The 19,435-nt window shown below is 41.3% G+C and overlaps 1 protein-coding gene across 1 annotated transcript; it reads right to left on the minus strand.

Annotated features, from left to right (window-relative positions):
• Positions 1-7,904: 7,904 nt before the first annotated feature.
• Positions 7,905-10,452, minus strand: LOC139633405 (protein Fer3). Its single transcript, XM_071503047.1, has 2 exons — positions 9,728-10,452; positions 7,905-8,802 (listed from the first exon to the last, which is right to left on the minus strand). Exons 1-2 carry the CDS (start codon positions 10,305-10,307, stop codon positions 8,765-8,767), a joined length of 618 nt encoding a protein of 205 aa, XP_071359148.1. The 5' UTR covers positions 10,308-10,452; the 3' UTR covers positions 7,905-8,764.
• Between the last annotated feature and the right edge of the window lie 8,983 nt (positions 10,453-19,435).

The following is a 19,435-nucleotide window of genomic DNA, read 5'->3' on the forward strand; positions in this document are numbered from 1 at the left end:
GGAATTTTACTGTCCATGTGCCTGCCAGGATCAGTTACCTTTGACTCCAACCCCCCCAAACGCTTGTGAGGCTCACCCCAAATGCTCTTGGCAAGAGGATCTGAAGCCGCGGCCTGTGTGCAAGCATATGCATGGGCCTGCTTGTGTATGTGCTTTTTAACACGTGTTCAGTATACATTATCACCTTATTATTGTGTGCATCAGTGTAGGCCTATCTACAACTGCCTTTTCATACATGCACTTGTGTGTATGGGATTTTGCGTTTGTGTGTATGTGTATGTGTGTGTGTCAGAAAGTGATTCAAGATGAACCAAAGATGTTCAGCGGAGGAAAGGCCCAGCTGGTTCTCATTGCACAGAATACACTTTTTATTAGCAGCAGTGCTATCCCTTTTAAAGCTACTTGTAGCCCCACCATTTCCATTAGAGCAACGATTTCATGTAAACCGGCCAAAAAACACCTCATGACAAGGAATGCAAAAATCCCATTTAACAAGCTGTAACTGTGATCTGCTTTTGTAAAAACCACAGCATGAAACAGGACAAAAAAACTTTATTTTAAGGAAAAATGTATTGATTGTCTAATATAACCAACAAACTGCGCTGGGATGATACCCAGCGGCTAAAGGTGTGGTTGTACCTGCTAAAAAAGAAATGTAAGAATAAGAACGGTACATTTACATGTTAACGCTGTCAAAAAATCAGCTTCACTAAAAACCTGGTCTTTAGGAAGTGGGCGATTCCCTGAGAAAAACATTGTTTTCTGTGTCTTTTCCAGTAAGTTGTGAAAATGTGACTCACAAGTCAGTTTTTCAGAACTTGCATGTCAAGCGCGATGGGAGTCTGAATTTAGTGTTGAATTGCATATGAAAAAAATCACTGCCTTTATATAAAAAAAGTAATTGATTGTGTAACTTCAAAAGAAGAATGGTATCATTCAGAACTTATTAACCATTGTTTCCTTTCATGCTAAAAATAGTTAGTTGTTATTCAAGTTCTTCCTCAGCTATTGCCGCGTCCCAAAGGGCACAGCCACAGGCTTTCATTTATGTGAAAAAAAACAAAAAAAAAACAAGACTGGCATTAAACAACAGCAGTCACAAGCAGTGTTTTTAATAAGCCTGTATTTAGCATAGGCCTTGACATTGAACGAAACAACAGGCAATATTGGTGAGAGGTGCACACTGGGCTATAAAACTATATGCACCTACACTCATAGAGTCATTCTTCAGTAATTCTCAGTAACGCCAAGAGCCCGTTCATTCATACATCCACACTTCTCCATTCTGCTGCCCCTGGGCTGATGACAAGGTGTTTCTGAAATCGCATTAGGGGCCCTTTCATAAAGGTTTCATTGGGGAGTGTGTAACAGCTTGAAGCATTTAGGCTTTGTTTAATACGATGCAGACTCGCTGCTCGATGCTTTGTCTCCTGTGTGGAAATGGGCCCGGGACGCCAGAGACCCCCACTGTCAAGGTTTGCTTTGATATCTGGAGGTGGAGGGGGAAATAGAGCAGAATAACCCCTCTTCAACACCCCCCCCCCCAAAAAAAAACCTGTATGCTCAATACCTGACTCTGCCCTGCTGCCCTGTAGAGTTATGGCCGTCCAATGAATAAGCTGAGCTTTGAAGTGCAGCTCTCCGAAGCGTTTCACCCTATAGGAGAGAGAAAAGAAATCATGATATACAGTACTGTGTCCACGTCAGGCACATGCTGTATCTGTTAGGTAAGCTACCTGAGTCCCAGCACACCGATTGTTCGACAAAAGAAGCTGAAAAATATAAATACTTGGATAGGATATCTTACAAAATATATGTTGCAGTGTTTTACATGAATTTCACAGACACCTTTGTCCAAACCATTGTCATTTTTCCTCCATATACACACACAATGGGATCAGCTGGGGGTTCAGTGTGTGGATCAGGGGCGGGGGCATTTAGTTCAAACCATCTAGCCCTATGAATAATGCTTCACCACCTGAGCTCCATGTTTATGTATGTATACACAAATGGTTTAGCTGTGGAGAATGCCGATCACTTTTGTCCAATAATGGAAGCTTAGACCTTAAATTCAATACTCATACTCAACTCAAATGCACTTCATTGACTTGACAGTTACAAAAAACAGTGTTGCCAGAGCAATTATGTTGGCTACAACACAATTATATTCATTATGCATGTAGTACTTCCAGAATCTGAACTTTAACCAGGGCAAGCAGGAGGGAAGGGGGGCGGGGGGCAGGTCTTTTGGATTGGCTCAGAGTAAATTTGCTGAACAAATGACAGAGGGACCGTGCACTCGGGTGCTGATGAGGCAGCCTCCTGCACAAATAATGTGGCGTAATTAGTGCTGCACTTGTAACCCTGGTGCCAAGGTTAGCATGGCGGTCGGCCCCAGGTTCACAGTGCGATGTGTCAGCCAGGTGGCCTGACTAGACCGGGCTGCAGGGAGGTTGGACTGAGCTGAGGCGCTTTGGGGGAGGCAGTGCAGGAAGGCTGGGTAAACAGTGGTGTTGTTTGTTCTGCTGATTGAGCTGGGGACAGGCAGGGTGAAGCTCAACGGATGTCAACACAGAGGTGGCATTTACAGTCCACTGTCACTGCCTCAGTGTCACCTGTGTCACCAACGACATCCTCCGCTCTGAACTGTTGGTTTATCCTGAAACTACAGGACAATAACTCTGCTCTGTGTGGCCTAAACTGATAAAACAATTCATTTCTACCCTTCATCTTTATTGTTAAGCTCTATGAAAAAGATCCATTCCACATTTGCCAACACCTCAGAGAGCCTGAAAAGCTGACGCAGTGTGTTTGCTCCGGCCACAGTGAGGGCTGCGGTTCAGATTCAAGGAGGAAATTATTGAATGTTTCAGTGCTCATCTGAGAAGGCTTCAAATGCGTGGCCCCCCACTGTTCAGGGCCCTTGAGTGCAGGCCCCTGGGACACATTGTAAAGACAACACCGCATTTTTCTTTCACACTCTCTGATCTGAGTTATTAGCTCAGAGGCTGAAAGCATGCTCTTGTGAAGAGCAGCTGTAATGAGAAAAGCAGGTGAGCTATTTAACTAGAGTTTCACAGCTATTAAAGTGCCAACACACTTGGTCACCATGGTGATGAGAGCTGGGTGCAAGGCTTCTGGGGAGTCAGCATTTTTGTTGGTGAGGGGCGGATGTTTGTCGTCTAATTTAACGCTCAGTCTGTTTTTAAAAAATAACGTATGATTAGCTTTCAGTCCATTGCTGAATCAGGTCTCATCAGTCACAGGTTCTGTCTGTGCCTTTAGCTTCTGAAGGGCGCAGCTTGCTCTCAGGTTCTTTAAAGGAGCTGTTTGTAAGTTTTGCTACTGCTACGTAGCCAGCGTTAGCATCAACAGCTGTTTAAGTAGCAGCTTTAACAAGCACTTCAGCCGTCGTTGCATAAACAAGATGAGAGGTTATAATGTGCCCTCTGAGAGGAGCTACTCCCTCAGGGCAGACTGAAAGGAAGTGAGGAGTGGGCTGAATGGCCTGGGGCTAGCTGGTTAGCATGCTAATTTCAGTACAAGAAGAGAAGTGATTGAAGTAAAGCTGCTGGCCGCCGCTGGAGACAGCTCTTGGTAAGTAAAGGAATGGAGTCTGATGCTGAACTCATAACGTGTCCTCTAGACTGGTACAACAACTGTAAATGCTAACGCTGACTATGTAGCAATCGCAAAACTTACAAATAGCTCCTTTAAAGCTCCATTGCGACACGACTATGGGTGGTAATAAATACATGTTTTATCACTCGTTGAATTCTTTGCACATATTCACCTGTAAAACTTTGTGAGAAACATGAACTTTTGTCTTCACCAGAACATATATGTGCACTGCCATAACAAATGTTCACACACACAACGTATTTAGATGTGAACAGATGAAATGATCACATGATGTCTGAAAAAGAATTAACTGTGGTATCAACACTGCCAGTATTACTTATTATTGAATTACTGTTAATGTATTGTAAAATGCAGCAGATTAAGCATGGCCATTTGAGAACAGAGGATAAAATAATACATTTAAACAATAACTCTTTTCCTTAGAAAGACCTGCTTGCCTTGATTTAAGAGTTGAGGGATTCCATGTGGGACAGGTTGGATTACAGAAGCAGCTGAATGCTGAAAATGTGCAGGAACTACGGACCACACAGACTTGGAGTTTTACATTGCTGCTGTAGATATTTATTTCGCTGTCACGGTGCCAAATTGTACAGTGCATATAAGTTGATATAAGCCATATTTTCTTCTTACGACAGTGAGTGTATGGCAAACAAATGTTGTTTACGTCGGTGGACGCCGCGTGGAGGAAGTGATATTTATGAGCTTCTTGGCATTTTTGTCCCAACACGAACAGGGCTGAACAAAATTTAAAATATATTTTGGTATAAACTTTTATCCATAGTCTTACGTGACACAGGATTAACTGTGTATCTAACAAATGGTACAATCAAAATTTGTTGGGCTTTTTTGATTTGAAAGATGTGTGACCTTTTGACAGAGCTGTTTCAGATTTCGTCTGCCCAGACCCCTACATTGTTTCAACAGGATGTGATACACTAATTATATTTACAAGTGGAAGGGCCCAGAATCCAGAGTTACACTAACATGATAAACACACCTGCCGAATGATGGCAGAACAGCCTCACAGTGTTTGTCGGTGTAAGTCTGCCGGATGTTAAATCAATAAATTACCTCAAAAAAGAAAACCTGATGCAGTCCACAGACGGGAAGAATCTTACTCATTCTGGCTCCCAAAATTTTCCCCTCGGCTGAATCATATCTCATCTGAATGGTATTTAGAGCTCCCGTGGTGATGGTTAGATATAATTACATGGTGTCAGGTGACACTGAAAATCCATTTCTAAATGGATAGATAAATTACATAAATGCATCATTATATATATATATATATATATATATATATATATATATATATATTAATATTTACTACTATTTACTATACAAATCTAAACTAGGAAAATAATTGGTATACTTTGTGTTTATTTCCTGTATTATCTCTACTATGAAGAAGATTGGGTGATACTATTTTGTCAATAATACCCAGGTTATCTACATTTATGTAAAAACATTATAAATATTAATTTGAGTTTATTTTATTTTTATTCCCAGTGGTGTATATAATACACTTTAAGGGAACTATTTGTAAGTTTTGCTATTGCTACATAGCCAATGTTAGCATTAAGAGCTATTTACAAACCAGTGTAGAACAAACGTTGGGAGTTCAGCGTCAAACTTCATTCCCTTGCTGATTAAGAGCTGTCTTCAGAGGTGGAAAGTAACCCTCTTGTTTTACTTCAATTTCTATAGCTTCTTTTCTTCTGCTGATGCTAGAATGCTAACCAGCTAGCTCTGGCTCCGCTCAAACTGTCTCATCGCTTCAGCCATTGTAGAGCAACAATGGCTGAAGTTCTTGGCAAGAGCAGACAGAAATGGCAAAACTTACAAATAGCTCCTTTAAACTTGAAAAATTTCCTTTTGAGTAACAAAAGTGCTGATTTTATTTGCACTCATTTTTGAGTTTCATATTTAGGATACAGTGCAATAATTCAGTTCTATGACATGTGCATCCTTCTATCACAGCCATACAACAAGTATCAGACCTGTCACAACAGTTAGTGATACAATCTTTTTCAATTCAATTCAATTCAATTTTATTTGTATAGCGCCAAATCATAATATACATTATCTCAAGGCACTTTACAGGGCAAGGTCAGACAAACCCAACAGTTCCCACAAAGAGCAAGCGCTTGTCGACAGGGGGGAAGAAAAACTCCCTTTTAACAGGAAGAAACCTCCAACAGAACCGGGCTCAGGGTGGGCGGCCGTCTGCCTCGACCGGTTGGGTTTTTTAAAACACAGCCCATGAAGATATCGATTCCTACACAAAGCGTCATATTTAGGCATCAATTTAGCCAACCAATACCACCAAGGGGACACAGGGGTCAGTGAGAAGCACAAAGGTTGCTTGCCATTGGGTGCTCACCACTATCAGGAGGCCTATGGTTTAAACAGAACTTTTAGAGGTCCATAATGTAATTTAAAATGTATTTATTTACTTGTGATCAAATTTTGATCATGTTCTTCAGCACCGCCTCGTAAACCCTTGCTCACATAATCCAAGGTCTCTGGTGTGCATTTACATCAGACAGGTGTACAGTACGCTGAGGGAGTCATGGCAACATCTGGGACACCTGCAAGAGCGGTGGAACACTAAAGTGTTTGCCTTGAACACACACTGGGGGAAAAATATAAGTAACTGGTTCAAGTGTTTCCAAAGAGGACAGGCTTCCAATTTAATTCCACCCCTCTTTGCTGAGTACTAATACATCTTTGATGTTTATGTCATCCTGTTTTAGATGGAAATTGTGTGTCACCACCTAACAGAAAAAAACAGAAAATGTTCAGTCTTATTAATTTGATCTCCAGAAAAAATAGTCAGTAATTTTCAGTTTACTGTGACCAAAACTCCCATACCAGAAATTCATCAGCTAAACATGACCCATAAACTATGTCCTAAGTGGAGATCTCATTACTGAATTGTTTCCTCGGGGCTCCTTTAGTGGCACTAAAATAACATGTGCTAAAGTAGAATAGGTTTGTTGTTGACTCCCTTCGCCTGTTTTACACATCTGACTACACACCTGGAGCAGCATCTGTGGCCCGCTGAGACAAAAATATGAGAAAATACTGTTGGAAAAAACTCAGCTATAGCATGTAGTGTCACCGTCTTTACATGTTGTGTTGTATAGACTGATGACGACACGAACAGTAATTCAAAATGATAGAATAACAATTTTGAGGGTTGTGTTACACTGTCATAAGTAGGGAAAAAGTGGTAGCAGATAGATGATCATTTACCCACTGATACATCTATGTTTTCAGGTTACATTAAAATCCATCTATAATCTATAATCTATCCTAATGACATCATTTTAGGGATGGAGATGTTGGCCTCAACAACTATTAAATAGACTGATATGAAACAAAGGAAGAGTGCAATGACTTCTGTGATTCTCTGTGAAGTAGTGAGGATGAGTGAGGTTGACATGCGAGTGAAATGTCTCAGCAATTGATTGTTTATATATATATATATATATATATATATATATATAACTTTTAGTTATCCTACCCAACAGTAATGATCTCTACCAACTACAACATAAAGCTCTGCACATGAATGCATAACTAAAAATAATCAATATATTATGTAGATAATAATTATATCATGCATTTTTTTTACATAACATACATAAGTAATTTTACTTTTGATACTTCAAGCACTTTTTATTGCTAATACTTTCATATTTTGTTTGTAATGTTTTTTTTACACTGTGGTAAGTCACCTGAATACTTCCTCCACCACTTGTTATCCATCCAGTTTCTATGGCTCCATGATGACACCAGTTGTAGTTGTTGGGACACGTGGACACTGGCGTAAAGAAGTATGGATTCCCATGTGTCTTTTGTCCTGTTGAATAGCGACTTCGATGGTTGGCTCGAAGTGCACCAGCACTCCATCCATCACGCTGTTAGGAACAGACGCAGTTTAAGGCTGGGAATAAAGATCACGCTGAGGAACTGTGCTCCTGTTATAACCTTCACCGACGCTGGTCATGTGATGAGCACAGCTCTCCAGCCGCACTCACTGTCATTAAGTGTTGTCTAAATTCATGGGGTGTTTGTTGGAAGAAATTGGATAAACTTAGCCCTCTGGTATGAATAGAAATATCCATCCAAATCCAAAAGTGATTTAGAGTCAGCTAACAGGCCAATAATTCAGAAGAGGGTTTTATCCCAGTAAAAGATTAAAGCCTTCAACAGAAAAACACATTAAAGAATTCACCACAAATAACACAAACCACTGTGGAAAAGGTATAGATTGTCTTTATATGATCACAAACACACAAAATCCCTCCTCTGTGATGCTGTGGGAGATTTCTTGTGGTGATCCATTTAAGGAAAATGACATTTTCACAGTAGCTTCAAATACACAGTAAAGCACAATAAATATTTTTCATTTAAGTTACACAGCAAGAGATAATCACAGTTTGTAGTAACACATGTATCAAAAAGCAGCACAAGGATTTATCATAAATAAGCAATAATTAGAAAATAAATAAGTAAATAAATAGATAAATAATAAAGCAGATGACAGAGGTTGCACATGAAACAAACAGTAGACAATTAACCTTACTGCCATCATTGGACACAGCACCTGACATGTTAAAACACATTGCACCAATCTGCTTCTGATGCCCATCGTCTCATTTACATGATTAAGGCTCTTTTTAACACATCGACTCGCAGCCTAATGAGCGGGAGTCCAGAAAACACTTCAGTGCTGCATGCAGAAGTATGAGCCCTTAGGAAGTCCATTCAGTCTCATGCCAGTGTGCCCCTCTCTCTCTGTCACAAGTGCCATCCATTTGACCAAACAAAGCCAACCCCCTGTCCCTCCCCAGCCCCAGAAACAATGGCTCTCAATTACCAGTCGACAATAAATTAGAATATTAAAAGCCACGGAGGACGAAGGAGTGGATGGGATTGAGAAAGCCTGAGGTGTGTGACCCGGTGAGAAGTCTGCAGATGTCGATCGGCTGGCTCTGTCACGCCGGCCGCCTGTCTTTGACATGTAGAGAGAGCGAGAGAGGCGAGGGAGGGACAAACCCGACCCACCTCCACGCCGACATCTCCACACTCGCTTGTGCCCCTCGATCTTCAGTTAATCCCACTTTATCCAAGAGAGGCGGGCTGTCAGATCTGGGAAAGGGGAGCGTGGGGGCAGAGGGACACAAAAGCAGGACAAACACATACGTTTTGATACATTTTAATGACTGTTTAACAAGACTGGGGGCACACTTACTCCTGAAAAGCCCCCATAAAGAGGCTTCAGAGCAGATTCCCACAGAATTGGTTAAGTACAAGGAGGGAGTAAGAGTACAGATACTTCTGTTTTGGTAAAATGAGGCTTATTTAAGAACAAATGTCCGAGGGAAACACACCTGGGGATAAAAGTCTGCTTAAATTGACATTTTCTTTAAGGGATTACTGTGAATAACAACAATTAATTCATTCTGTCCTATTGAAAATTGATTACATTTTAATGAACCATTAAAAGTGTCTAAGTTGCAGGCTGCAAAGGGATCATTTCACAGTTTCATGGTATTAGCGTCAGCTTGTGCTTTGTTTTTCTATCATAACACGCTAATAATACATACACCTGGCTAATTAGCAGAAACTTAATTAAACTTTAAAGATGAAGTATTTCATGTTTTTGGTGTGTTTATGACCAATGTTTCACTCAGGGCTTCTTTTCATGTAGAAGAGGAATAAAGGTGGAATAAATGTAAAACACTGAAGCTTGCAGTTTTTGATGTAAATGTATTAATCAATTAATAAATAGCTTTTCCAATAATCTAAATCTATAATATCAGTCCTATTGATTTTAAAACACCATCCTTTCAAACATTTTCCAAAACCCTGCATCAGCCTCTGAGACTCCTGCTACTCTAACACGACTAAACAGTTAATTGATCTCTGATAATATCAGAATTAGTGTTCAGCACATTTTTCATGTTAGGCCTAATATGATGATTTGTCATCACTCTGATCTCATCTGCAACCGCAGACTCAAACATTAGCTAATGACATTTTCATTACGGGCTATTGAGAGTGATCAGCTCACCACTCGTGTTCCAGATGGCGTTGGTTTGGTTCTTGTAGCCATTCTTCATGCACTCGTCCACATAGGACTTGGGGTCGCAGCCGGACATGAGGATCTCTCTCAGCAGGGCGATGTAGGCGATGGCCAGTCTCAGGGTGTCGATCTTCGACAGCCGCTTCTCGTAGGGAAACGTCGGCACATGGCAGCGCAGCTCCTCGAAGGCGGAATTGATGCTGAGCATCCTCTTCCTCTCCCGGATGTTGGCGGCGTGCCGCTGCACCTTGTAGGGCTGATGGGACACCAGCCGTCGCGCCCTGCGCTTGGTCACCTCCAGGGGTTCGTCCACGGAGGAGCTTTCTCCTTCAGCGCAGGCCCCCGCCCCCGGAGACTGCACGTCGAGGTCGGTGAAAGTCAGCTGTGCGTCCGGGAACATGGACTGACAGCCGAAAGAGGACCATGGGGACAGCTGGCCTGTGGCTGCTGTGCAGTCCAGCAGGAAGGTGTCCAGCTGGGTCTGAAACTGGAAGTTTTGGTCCATCTGTCCCCAAAATGCAAAATCCGTGGTGCCATCGTGGTCGAAGTCAAAGAGTATGTCCTCCATGGTTTGAAAAGTAAAATGAAAATATCGTATTTAGTGATCAGACAGAAATAAACTTGCGCAGGGCTGATGGACGAAGTCTCTGAGGGCCCGGCTTTCCCTTAATAAACTGGCTCCCTGCAAGTGCCCGAGTCTCCTCCGTGTGACAGCATCGGAGGCACATCTCCTGGGTTAAATACTTCCAGGGCCTCCATGTTTCTCGGCGGGTCGCTCCGGCCAATTCTAAAGACTGAAAGGGGGCTCTTAAGACCACTTTACCCCTCCTTGTGGATCGTTCATTGCTTTAAAAACGAATTACAAAGGAATCAGTTGATCTCCAAACGACAAAAAAGCGGGGGAAACACGTGTCCAATTATAAACTTCCCCCCCAAGTAGTCCCGCTAATATTGACAAAAAACACTCAGTGTTCAGCAGCCATTGGAGGGTTTGAGCCGAGCATTATGGCGCAGCAGGCCGTGCAAACCCAGTGGCCTCTGAATGGGACTGTTTTATCTATCCAAAGCTCGGCTGACAACAAACACGACTGTCAAAAACACATGAAAGCTTTTTGTTAGTACAGAATCTAACGAGATGTTAATGGAGAATGAGCATTTGAATGTTTCTGCCTTCGGGGTTTATTCTGGTGTAGACATATTTTTACGCACTGAAGTCAGATACTAAACAGACTTACAAGATGTAAAATATTCCAGCAGTACCACCACAACTCGTCCCACATAATGCGGCTCCAGCAGCCACATTAATATGCTCCTAATTTGCAAATGATATGACTGACTACATGGCAAACCATGGCGAGGACGCACGCTGTAATTACGCCGGGGTTAATCAAATAGCCAAAGGGAGCTCTTCTCTCTCCGAGGTTGGATGGAGGGCAGCTCGGGGGATGAACTTTAATTCAAGAAGGCTGTATGTTTGCTAACACGTGGTTTTGATTTGACAAAGTCCTTCAGGATGCTAATTTAAAGGGAATCCGCTTGTTGCAGCAAACACAGGCCGCAGAGGGAGGCAGCAGCTGATCCCACCAAGAATTATCCAGACGACTGACAAAGAGACAGGAGACAGACAGTCGGTGACAGTACCAAACATTATGGCCCCACAGGTACTGGAGAGAATTAAAATAAAAAAAGAATTAATTATAATTCACTTCGAAAAGGTAGCTCCGTATTGTTGCCAGAAAAATGCACAATATGTAAATGTTTAATTATTATTAGCCCATTATTATTATTAGCCTATTATTATTATTATTATTATTATTATTATTATTATTATTATTATTATTATTATTATTATTGTTATTATTATTATTATTATTATTTTATCTTAATCAGAAAGGCACCTCTCCTGGCATGTTGGTCTTATTTGACGCTCATTTCATTGAGGTGTCCAAGTTTAATAAGGCGTTCAAATAATGTATTCCTCCTAAATCGTTGCAGATGTGATTTTCTATTGAAAAAACAAGTTTTAAAGATGACGCACAGACAAGTTTAATTGCTCACACTGAATATAAAGGCCACAATCCTGTCGGCATTCTTCTTCACTGAGTTTGATTTCCCCGTTGAGACTTTAGCTCTGTTTGTTTCAGGAAACACATCAAAGTTGGGCCTATTTTCCAGCGGATTGAGTTACAACAGTTAATGAACCTACAGCTCCAGTGTTGCTCTAACCCTTCCCGTCCCAGCATGCAGTTCAATCACCCAGAGAGCCTGACACACGCTCCTAAAGGACAACACCCTGATCTCCTGGTGCAGTAACTGTTATTGAACTCTGAGTCAATGTTCGCGGATTTAAAACCTGATCAAGTTCCCTTTCTTTACATTTCTAACCCCGGCTGTCCTCTAGCAGGAGGCGTGATGCTCTAATGAGAGGAAACAATTGTACAAATTTAACGTCTGAGTTAATGACGCACTACTTCCTGTGGCACGGAGCTGTTTATTAGATGTTTGGTCAAAAAACATTCTTATGTAAAAGAAAAGGCTTCACAGGCTCACCCTGTGTAAAATACAGTAGCTTTCAGCCAGAGTCTTAATACTGGAAAATTAAAATAATTCAGAAAAAAAAAAGTGAAATTATCTCATTCCATAAAAACGATTTTCAGACTCGGGAGCCGGTTCACGGGCTCGGAGGCTCGCTCCGGACAGCTTACAGCCCCTCACAGTGACACTGAGGCCGCAGCGCGCTGTCTCATTAATGCCGACCAGGCCGATCGAGAGGTGCGGGCCCTGTCAGGACCTTCTGCCGGCGGCACCTCCCGCCCAGCTGACGGCCTCGGTTTGCTTTTGGTCCGGGCTGAAGAGACGCGCCTGTCAGATTCAGACCCGCCGTATTGTTGATACAGCAATTCAAGAGGGGTGAAGGGTTTAAAAAAGAACGAGTGACATAATGAACAGGGAGGATGAACTCACTGTAAACATCACTGAGCCGCTTGGACCAAACTGCGTGTAGCAGGAAATCTTCAATTTTGTCTTTAACATCTAGATTGAGAAGTGAAATCTTTTTTTTTTTTTTTTTTCTTGTCGTGTCAAATCCCTCATTCGTGTGTGTGGTGCTTTAACTCGCCGGCTGCACCGTGGCCCACTGTGAAACCCCGTCCAGGGCTGTCAGCCCGGAGGACCGGACAGCATGGAAAAGTCAAGTGCGCCTTGGACGCAGCGCAAGGCCACATGCTTGCAATTAGGTCTGTGGTTTTGAAGCTGTTTCCCACCTGGGAATTACCGTGTGGAAAACAAGGAAGTTAATGAAACTGTAAATCAAACGCACATCAGAATAGATCCACACCTGCTCTTTCATGTCCTTTATTATATTATGATTTTTAATCAGTGACATACTTCGGGGGTTACTGTGGACACTGTATAGGCCCAGCTCACACAGTGCTTGTGTCATTTCCTAAAAATTACTGAGCTGTGCTGCTAAACTGTGATCGAGCTCTCAGAATCGCTGCCAAAGTGCATTGTAATAATGCTGCTGCTATGTCCAGACCTCTCTCTCAAGCTCTTTATTTCTCTCTCTGTTTCTTTGTCTCTTCGTCTTTCTGCCTCATTTTATCTAACAAACACACACACACACACACACACAACGTGAAAGTTGTGAACAGCAGACACGAGATAGTCCACTCGCCATCAATGTACCAACAAAAAGAAAGATTAACATTTCAGGGTTCTGTTCAATGGCGCGCATCCTGTTTGTTTGGGTACAGGGCAGATAAACATCTTGGCCTCTGGGATAAGTCTTGGGTTGCTATGAGAGAATGGCATAGCAGCCATAGCAGCCAAGTGTAATCTTCAGCGTTGGCCACAAACAGCTCTTTGATCCGCGCTGGGACTGAGCCCATTAGAGTGTCACGGCACATTGAAGCGATATCTCAGAGCAGAAGTTACCCTTGACCACAGATTCGGATTCAGATAGCCCCGGGCCTTTACCTTTAAAGGTAGGCTACAATCAGCATTAATGCAATGAACAGTATGTGCTCAGCATCAAAGGGCACACCAGTCAACTGAATGAAAATAATGCAGGAAATGCCTCAACTGATTGCATGCAAACCTCTCTTGCATTTAAAAAAAGAAAAAATCGTGGATTTGGGGTAACATTGATTTTCTGCATTAACTGTTACTGCAACTGCAACGCATGCTCAATGTGCGCTCTCTTAAATTGAAGTCATTTGTGAGTTGTGTGCGAAGTGTGCCGTCAAAACAGACTCAGGTAGCTGCTTCTGCTGAACCTGCCAAAGAAATGAATGTGACTCTAATTCTTAAAGTTAAGAAGCAGCTCACTGGCTCCGAGCCCATTCCTGTCTGCATTTCAGGCCCAGGTCTGGTCTGGAAAAAGCATCATGGTCATAAAGTGGGCCTCAAGCAAACACCCCTCCAGGGGTACCACCCCTCTCCCTGGACTTGCTCGACCCTGAGGCTGGATCTCAGCCCTGTGCTTGATAAAAACACATCGGTTTAGTGGTGCGTATATACTGTATGACAACAGGTGGTATTTAGATAATGTGACTTTATATGTGTGCACGTGTGTACAGCACATCGTGGGCTTCCCCTTTACCCTGGGGTTATATTCTTTAATCCCAACCTGTGTATCTATTATGAGACTTCTGGTGTATGTCTGAGGGGAATGTGTGAAAGGCCACAGAGCCTTTCGGGGGTGACATCTACAGAATACCAGATGACAATATGACCCCCCAACCCCCAACTCTAAAAATCACCTGACTCTAAAACATGGAGATTTGTCATTTTGTGTTATGTTGTGTTGTGTTTTGTTAATTTTCTTCATTGGAAATTATAAACAGATTTTTAGCATATTTCCACATCTCCAGGACTGTGAAACCCACTCAGCGTGTAATAAAAGTTTAAACATTCAGCTCAAATGAGAAAAATGAACAGAAAAATGCCAAGTCACATATTAGTTATATGACGTCAACAATATGCTTGTTGCAATATCAACACTGTTAAACTTCATTTCTCTGGTGTAAGAATCAAGTCAGCGTAGGGCATCCTGCATGTTCACATGTATTTTTGAAAAGAGTGAAAACAGCATTTCATAACCCAATAAAATTTGAGGTTGTCACTATGAAAACTATACTAGTAATAGTTGGCGAAGTCATAGTCTAGTATGATGTCAGCATGCCGACCATAAAACTTTTTCTACCTCTGGAAAATGGCCAAAACAAGACACACTCATGATCATGTTTGTAAAAGGGCATTCCAGCAATTTAGTTTTGTACTTCCAAGAGGTTGGGAAAAAGTATTTCAAAACAAACCGTCAAAATCAAAGCGGCAGAGGTTCAGAGATCCTGACTTTTTAGCCCCTGCTATGTGTCATGAGCCCAAAACCCTAGATCCTACATTTTCCTCCCATAATGCAACTTGAGATCTCTCATTCTGCTTCACACCCACATCTTTCAAACTCCACACCTCAAATTTTTCATACAGACTTCTTGATACACACTATATATCTCAACCCTAAACTAAAATAACCCTGATGACATAATCAAGGTTATTTTCCCAAAACTATCTCTGTCCAGATGAGCATTAAATGGAGAAATAACACACTAAAACACAAACCCCAACATTTAATAAACTAAAACGGGGCCAGCAGCGTTTCCAAAGGTCTCAGTTTTAGGGGATTGAAAACTCCAGCCCAAAAGTGATGCGTTTTAAAACATATCTTGTGGATGTGGCCAAAATGTGTATAAAATGATATGTGTAGAATCAATGAAGTGACTTAAAATATTTGAGTGGAAGATTAAAGCTAAGAGCAAAGTAAATGTATCTGTAATATAAATATTTTTGACACAAAGATTCAGGCTGATATTTAACACCTGTTGCATAAGACAGTTATCTTCAATCAATAGCTTTATTTATTGGGAAGTTATTTATCCAGGGCTCTGAAAGTGTAAATGCTTCAGCTTTTGTCACTACAGGAATGTTATACCTGCTTAGATCGGTCAGAGTCCCTACAATTCAGATCGTTTTGCACTAACCTTAAGCACATAAATATGACTTATTAATATCTATCAGCATCCTGTACCAGATGTAACAGCCACAGGAATTATCATCTCTACCTGTTAGATGATCCAGAAGCCGGGTTCTCCGTCCAATCCTCCATTTATTAAACTCCATTGGTCCGCAAGGATCCACAGATCCCGGAAATAAAAGTGTTTTTCTCATTAAAGTATTCCCGAGGTGTGAATATCGTCAGAGAAATCCCTAACAGGTTATGGAGCAACTCTTACACCGAGCGTACCTGAGCGAAAACGCCATGACGTAATGACGCAATTCTTTGCGTCAGGGAAGGACAGAAGTCTAATGTTTCCAATAAGAGCAAACAAGCGGGGGTCACACGTCCAGGGTGGGCTCTGCATTTCTCAGGCAGTGACCCCTGAGAGGTGTGAAAGCAGCAGACACAGTCAGCTGTGTTTTCAATGGTTTCAGAAGATTTTTTTTTAGGCTTCATCAAATGCGTCAGTATGTTTTCTACTGTTTCTTATTAAAGAGTTAAAGCACATTTTCCCCACATTTTTCCTTTTAGAGAGGTTTATAGGAGCTTGTAAAAAAAAATTCAACTAAAAAGCGCAACTGCAACAATAATATTAGGCCCAGAGGTTTGAAACCTGAAAACTGAGTTTCTGAGAAGATGTAGACATGAAGCCTTTCATAGTTTTTGTATAAAGTATATCCTAGTTATGTTTTATTAAATATAAATTGTTTTAATGCAAGGACAAAAATAAATAATAAAATAAAGAAAGATAAATAAATGAATAAATAAAAATACCACGTATGAGCTGATGTAGTGTAGGTTGGGTTTTAGTCACATGCAAAACAAGCACATTTTCAGAAACTAGAAGATGTTACCTTTCAAATGATGTCTCATCAATGCATTTTAGCCTTGCAGTTCTTCTGTTATAAGCTTATTACAGTTACATAAGCAAATGTGTGCAAATTAGGTTAAAAACAGGTGGATCTTCAGAGGCTAAACATGCAGCTCTGATAGGGAAGGACTTGTACAGTGATGATTTCTGAGTCTGAGGGTATCTTTTATGGAGACACTCTCTCTGAAACCAGATGTGAATATGCTCCTATTGTGACTCCACTTCCTTGGCACAAAACACTATCAGGTCCATGGAGACACACACACACGCACACACACACACACACACACACACACACACACACACACACACAAACACACACACACACACAGATGACACTCGGGAGATGGTCTTAACAGGCACGAGGGCGTCTTAGGTCACTGCAGAGACATGTTGGTGGACACAATGCCCCTAAAGACCAGCTGCTAGCTCTCCTCTTCACACCAGTTGTCTTCATCTCTCTTTGTCCTGACCCTGTTGTTAAGGTCAGCGAGGTGTGTTGCATGTTTTCCCATCTTTATTAAGAGAAAATGGAAGAAACTTGTTTTCACTTCAGTCTTTTTTACCCAGTGCTTGAGTGGATTTGATTTAGAGCTGAAAAGAAACTGTGTCGCTTAGGACATTCACACTTGGGACAATTATCACAGGTCGAGTGGTGGGTAGGATATAGTGCCCAAAGGAGGTTATTTTGTCCAAATTGAGGTTAGGGAACATTGAACACAGAAGATGAATAAGTTGTTGAATGCTCAGAGACCAGAGAGACAAAACAAAGAATGCAAACAGGGAGCATCTCTAATGTCACTCTTTGGTGATTATCTGATAATCCAATTATCTCTTCTCTCCTGTTCAGATGAAAGCCTCCCCTCTGGTGACAGATGCTCCCCACCGACGATGGGACCGATCCTTGCCTTAATGAAAAGGGAACATAACAAGCGAACTTGCGAACTTCTTGCATTTATCTCATATCAAATCCATTTCTTTAAATATTATGTGCACATAAATCACAGATGCAGCTATAGTACAAAAAAAAAACCTCAATAAACTATTAACTCTTTGAAGTTAATTGCAACCAAAAAAGGGAGGAAACTTTTTTTTTTCTTTGCTTGTTTGAATAATATCATGGCTTTCCATTTTAATATAAAATTCAAATTTGGAATTATATTAGTGACACAGCTCCACCAGAACCCAAACCTTATGTTGTGTCAGAAAATGCAAAATCAACATCAAAGAACGTGTTGTTGTTGTCTAAGCAGTGGATGAAGATGAGCGAGAAGTAATTGATGTAAACTTAAATCAAGCTTTGCACATTTTTGCCACCACCAGAACATTCTTTGTGATAAAACCTCCACTACCAATTTAATGATATTTTATGCCTCACGCCTGCTGTTGAGAGTTTGCATTCACTCACCAGAAGGGTATTCTGATGCCATGTCTCGGACAACATAAAACAACATAAAATATATGACACTATTTTTTAAATATTCTTTCCCTTATGCCAAATAGTCCAGCAATATAGCATTATGTAGCCCAGGAAGCTGTATTAAGTGCCACAGAGGCAGAGAGTTGCAGATAATGTACGGCTCAACTGGCATATGACAAAAACATCTCAACCAGGAGGAAACTCTGGCTCTTGCCAAGGATATAGAGAGAGGAAAGAGAGTGGGTGCATAACGGAGGAAGGTTTGGCTGTTAAACATATAGAGAGCTCTTTCAATCAGGGCCCATCTGAAAGAATAATGACTGCTCTATTATTTTTCCCCCAAGTTGTTGGCACGATCGAGCCAAACCTGCATAACAGGAAGGAATCACAACTGCACCAAGGCGCTCTGGAGAACAGAACTGGTCACTCAGAGTCTGTAACATTAGAAGTCCACAGCAGCTTGATCAGAGTTTACAGGTCAAACTAGAAACTGACTATGGAACAATCACCCAATGATTGACTTGAACTTTTTTGAATCATCCACCAAATGCTGGGGAGATGCAGAGGTGGAGCTAGAGTTTCCTCATCACAGCAGAACACGAGACGCGATTCTCCTGATTGATTTTCATTCAACTCATCTAGACTCATTATATGTCTAGATCTTGCTGCTTTCAGCTGAGGCTCACATGATCTACAGCAGGCTGCAATATGAGACGGAGTGCATGGTGAGCATTTTTTTAAAGGATCATATCAAAAGCTGGTGAATGGAAACTTTTCTGAATCACTAAACACCAGTTTTCTGTGGAAATCCTTACTTAGTCATCTGTTTATTAGTCAGTGTCTCTATGTATTGTGGATCCAACATGGAAGTGTTAACAAAATACTCAATAACCAACTCTAACCAGCTGGAACTGTCGAAATGATGTAAGATTAGGTGTTTTTAGGTTAGTGATTTTATGTATTTATGTGTCCCGCAGCCTTTCAGCTCAATACAACATTTAACTGAGCATCTGCTACAGTCATTTTCCAAGTCGTGTTTTTGGTTTCTTTTATCCTGCAGGGTGAAATTTGCTTCATAATAACATACAAATATTTGAAAGTTCCTTAGGCATACATTTGTGAGACTGAGAGTTTATCAAACACAGTACTAAGCAAGTGAGGTAAAGCAAATTCATCTGTTTACCGCTCATAGGTACAAACAATTCAAAATAAGCCCCCCCCAATCTTTGCAATGACTATTTGACCTCAGCTCGATCTGCCCCACTTTCACTCAGACTTCAAGCCTGCGAGGCACGCAAGCATTTCTAATCAACTGCAATGAATTAATCCAACCTTAAACCAGAGCAA

Source organism: Trachinotus anak, unplaced genomic scaffold, assembly GCF_046630095.1.
Source record: "Trachinotus anak isolate AG129_WGS33_773 ecotype Australia unplaced genomic scaffold, CSIRO_AGI_Tana_v1 ptg000001l, whole genome shotgun sequence".
Classification (NCBI taxonomy): domain Eukaryota; kingdom Metazoa; phylum Chordata; class Actinopteri; order Carangiformes; family Carangidae; genus Trachinotus; species Trachinotus anak.